A 4,886-nucleotide genomic window follows, 5' to 3' on the forward strand; every position below is an offset into this window, starting at 1 on the left:
TCACTCACGTAATCCAATAACTTTCAGATTGAGATACGAGGGGAAACCAACGATCTGCGCTCTATTATTTTAATATATTATTGTGTTATAATTATAATTATTATAATAAAATTGAAATACAAATATTTTTAAAATAAAAATAATAATGGAGTGGTAATTAGATATATATATATATATATATATTAATTTATTATAGGTAATCTTTTGACAATAATAAAAACAAGTTAATTTTTGCCTCTGCAATTAAGATCATTCTGTCTTATATTTTTTTAAATTATCACACACACGTATATTATATTTTTTTATTTTTGATTTATGATAAATCATTTCATATTTTTATAATTATATTATAGTATTAAATATATATATTTTTTAAATTAAAAAATTTAATTATTTACGGTATGCTGCATAAGAAGTGCAAGATAACAATCTACACATCTAGTGATCATCTAATTTTTTATTTTAAAATTTTTTATATATTTAATATTATAATCTAATTCTTAAATTATAGATTTTTTTTAAAAAATAAAAAATAAAAAAATAAAAAAAATAAAAATATCATTATTTATATTTTGGATCTTCGGAATCTTTACAAGCGTACCAAATATTCTATCAGGACGAGTTATATATATATATATATATATTTATTTATTGAATTAGTGACATTGACTGTTGAGTGAATATTTTAATAAATAAATCGGCCGGTATCGGATCCTTCTATATCGGATCGAAACAACCGCTCGATATCTGATCCTGAGTCCGCAAGATTTAATTTAGAAACGCGATCGGACCAACGACGCCAGCAACCGAACCCGAAGACGAAGAAGAAGAAGAACTCTACTGTCGCCTGATAAGGAAACGAAGGTGCGATTAATACGAGTCCCAGATTTCGAACACTGATGAGAATGTTGTCTCGTTCGATTGCGGTTTTGAACATTTTTTCCCTTTATTTGAAAGATCGTAGGGTTCGCATCCGGCCCCTCAACTGGAGCGATTTGATCGCTCTAAGGTCCGTCGCTCCGAGAATTCAGATGCCTCTGAGGCAGAGTTGATCTCCGCAACGTCGTTTGGTTTGCGACTGCTCCTTGCTGATTCCATGGATAAAAGCAAGAAATCGGATCACCTCGCCGCTGGCCGCAAAAAGGTTTTTTTTTTTTTGTTCGTTTTTCTTTTTGTTATCGTCGTTGGTTGTAGTTGTTTATTTTCATCCGTGTCGTCGGAGTTATTGATTTTGTGGTTTCTTTTTAATTTTTCTGCTGTTTTGTTGCGTACCAGCTTCGACAATTTAGACAGAAGAAAGACCAAAAGGGCGGGAATAAGGATGCTCAATCTTCGAACCGAGGCAGCAAGCAGCATAAGGATGTTCATGCCGACGAGTTGACGAATATCTTAGAGCCCAAGGTTGCCACTTCAACTTCCACCGTTAAATCTGATGCATTGACAATGGATACATTGGATCCGTCCGTAGTGGTCGGTCGTGTGGATTTTCCAACTGTGAACACCTCAGAAGTGGTTGATCATGGAGCTCTGGATGATAGGAAGGCTCCTGAAAGAGTGGCCATTGAACCTCGTATTGGTGAAGGCTCATCTTCAGCTTTTGATATGAATAAAGAGGTAGGGGAAACAGTTTGTGATTTAGCAGCTATACCTTTTTTCCTTTCTATTTGTATTTGGCTGGGAGGGATGAATTAAATATAAGGGGTTGCGGGGCTATGTGTGATTGTATTCACATGTTTTGATGGTTAGGTGCAATGCAGGAAATGAAATCTTCTGGTATGGAACATTGTAATGGAGAGAGCCCAGCAGTTGGAATTCGAACAGTGCAAAATAGGATCGATGATGCTGGTGGAAGTACTCATGGATTAGCTTTGGGTACTGATGGAGAAAAAGTGAAAGCTTTCACAGTTGAACCTGGTTTAGATCTTGCAGTGTCTCAAGATCTGGTTGGATGGTCTGCTTTACCTGTTGAAAGAGATGAGGATATGGTTATTCCTTTAATTTCATCTGAGAAGAATGGAAGTAATCATGGCACAGAGCAAAATGAAATACCTACAGACCTTGCTGCTTTTGAAGATCTTGATGAAAGGATTGACAAAGAAGTTTCTGTGTTTTCTACCCTAACTGAAGATGCTCAAGAGGTGGATACCAGTATTTACCATATAAATGAAGAAATGCCAGCTCAGGTTTCGCCAGGCAAGGTTATTCTGCTTGATGAAAGTTTGGAAATGCCATTTTCAAACCAAACAACAGTAGAAGATAGCTTGGAGGTTCCAGCGTTTCAACGTACTCTTGACCACACTTCTTCACTGCGAGAAAATGTTGAGATTACTCTTTCTCAGAAAAATGTTGCTGCCCATGGGAAGGAGCATGTTTCTTCTATAGAAGATTCAGGGATTCTAAGAGGAAGAAGCATACAAAACTCCCTCAGTGAGGCTGTACATTGTGAGGGCAGGTCAAGTGACAAACCTCCAGAAGAAGAAGTTTCCTCATTTCACGAGGTTGGTGAGACCTTCAAGGAGGATGCCTGTTACCCAATTTTAGGTTCAACAGACCAAGTTTCTTCGTTAGTCATGTGCCCTATGCCAACAAGTTGCAGTGGTTTTGCAGATGCACTGGAAAATGTTAGAAGGCATCTTTACTTAGCAAACATTTCAAGGGACTTTCTCCAGTTTCAACTGGAAGTGCAAGTTGACTTGCACGACAACTCCTGCAGGCAGTCTGCTGCTGAGATGTCAAAACTCTATAGTTTACTTCAAGTAACTCAGGAAAAAGTTGCAGTTGCTGATAAAGAGCTGGCACAGTTCAGATCTGAGCTCCAAGATATGAGTGCTGTGAAGGAAAAACTTGAGATCAGATTACTTTCACGAGAACAAGAATTTGAAGTGCTCAATGATAATTTTATGGAGCTGCAGAGAAAATTTGAAGTGTCCCAACAGGAAATGGTGCATCAGCTGGAGGAGTTAGCTTCTTGCAGGGATTCACTGGAAATTTTACAGAAAGAAAATGTAGAGTTAACTACAAGGCTCACTTCAGAAGTTGACGCAAGGAATGCAATTGCAGAGGAAAAAGAATTTTTAGCAAATGAGAATGCAATACTTGTTTCTGAATTGCTGGAGAAAAAAGAGAGCTTATGTACTGCACTTGAAAAACAAAACGATGCTGAGTATAATATGGAGTCAGAGAACTTTGATCAACTTGCAGAGATTAAACTGTATCTGTCAAGCAGTTTGGCTATCCATGAAGCTAAGCTAAAAGAGATAGAGTATGAACAATTCAAGTCATCTTGCATCTCAACAGAAGCTATGTCACATGAAACTGAGTATCATGCCGGAGAAAAGAGTTATGGTTATGCAGACAGTTCTGTCATGGGAGTTCTGGAAGACTATTTGCAAGAGGCCAAAGATGTACTGGAGAGTCTTCAGAAGTCAATTGAAGGAATGCATTTACAATCATTGTCCTTGAGGTCAGATGGAAAAGCCGGAGCATCTGGTGTATCACAGCTTATACAATCATTTGAAACAAAACAAAATCCTGATATTGCAGAAGAAGAGCCTCCAATGTGTCAAGGAGGGCAAGGGCAGTTGGACGATGCATATTCAGTAATGAAGGAACAAATATCCTGTCTTAGAGATGCAATTGAGCAGATAGAACTGGAAATTAGAAAAGCTGAGGTACATATGGTAAAGAAATGGAATAATATATCTACCTCAAAAAACTTTCAGATGGATTCTCAAGCTCTCAAGAAGAGAAGTGCCACTATTGAGGAAAAGATTGATGCTCTTGTAGACCAGATGTCCAGGAATTCATGCCGAGTACAGAACTTTGAAGATCAGTTTGATGATTTACAACAAGATACTCATGATAAGTTGGGGAAGTTTCTGAGTGAGATAGAACAGTTGCAATTAAAAGCTGATGGTGAACTTTCTACTCTAAAGTGTGAAAGAGATTCACTTAAGGCAGTGATTTATAGGGCCATTGAAAAGTTAAATAAACATAGTTTATTTCCGTTTTCTGATAATATTGATGTTGCTTCAGTTAGCATGGCTTCGGTTGATGCTACTGTAGAATTGGTCAACAATCTGCATGAGAAACTAAATGCTTCTAATTTGGAGTTTAATACTCTCAAGAATTCATACACGGAACAAAACAAATTATTTATTGCTCTCGCAGACAGGAATCAATTTTCTTCTGGCCAAATGCATAAAATGTATGGAAGCATTTCGGAACTGCTCAAGGAATCATGTGAAAACATTGGGGCACTAGATGCTGATCTGAGAGATGAGGAAATTTTGCAAATTTTGCCTGAACGTTGCGAAGCACTTACTATGCATCTAAAGAAGTTGTTGGATGAGCGGCTTTTCTTTTTATCTAAAAGTAATGATTTAGAGTCAATATTATTGACCAAAGATGAAGAGATCCAAGAGCTCGTTGGGAAATATGATTCTTTAGTGAAAAGGTTGGATGACCTACAAAGAGCCAAAGATGAATCTGATTCGATTTTGCTGAAGAAAGAAATTGTTTTCAAGGAGGCTAAGGAAAAATGTATTGCTTTAATCAGGAAACTGGAATATCATAAATCAAATATGGATCTCTTTACTCCCCAAAAGTTGGCTGGCAGTGACAAACTCACTCGAGTTGTTGATCTTGGTGATAATGACTTCTTTAATTCCTTGCTGCAGCTAGAGACATTGATTGACCTTTATATTCAGGAACATGAAGATACACTTGAACTTATTAACTTGTCAAAGAAATATTTATTTGAAGTGAATGTATGCCCTCATAGTCCTGATCATCGGTGGTCGTTGCAGTTACCTACCTTGATGCAGGAAGACTTAATGCCTAGACTGTGTGAATTTCAGGATCAGTTGGACTTTTTATGTATATCA

At 37.0% G+C, this 4,886-nt stretch overlaps 1 protein-coding gene across 1 annotated transcript; it reads left to right on the forward strand.

The window, feature by feature from the left end:
* Nucleotides 1–1,096: 1,096 nt before the first annotated feature.
* On the forward strand, nucleotides 1,097–4,880 carry LOC141817410 (uncharacterized; the record flags this gene model as incomplete). The annotated part of the gene is made up of 3 exons (XM_074705062.1): nucleotides 1,097–1,144; nucleotides 1,276–1,614; nucleotides 1,758–4,880. Coding segments are annotated over exons 1-3 (3,510 nt in total), but the record flags the coding sequence as incomplete, so codon positions are not given.
* Between the last annotated feature and the right edge of the window lie 6 nt (nucleotides 4,881–4,886).

The sequence above is a fragment of the Curcuma longa genome, unplaced genomic scaffold, assembly GCF_044706935.1.
Source record: "Curcuma longa cultivar G26 ecotype Majalengka, Jawa Barat unplaced genomic scaffold, ITB_CL_G26_1.1 contig_20431, whole genome shotgun sequence".
Taxonomy (NCBI): Eukaryota; Viridiplantae; Streptophyta; class Magnoliopsida; order Zingiberales; family Zingiberaceae; genus Curcuma; species Curcuma longa.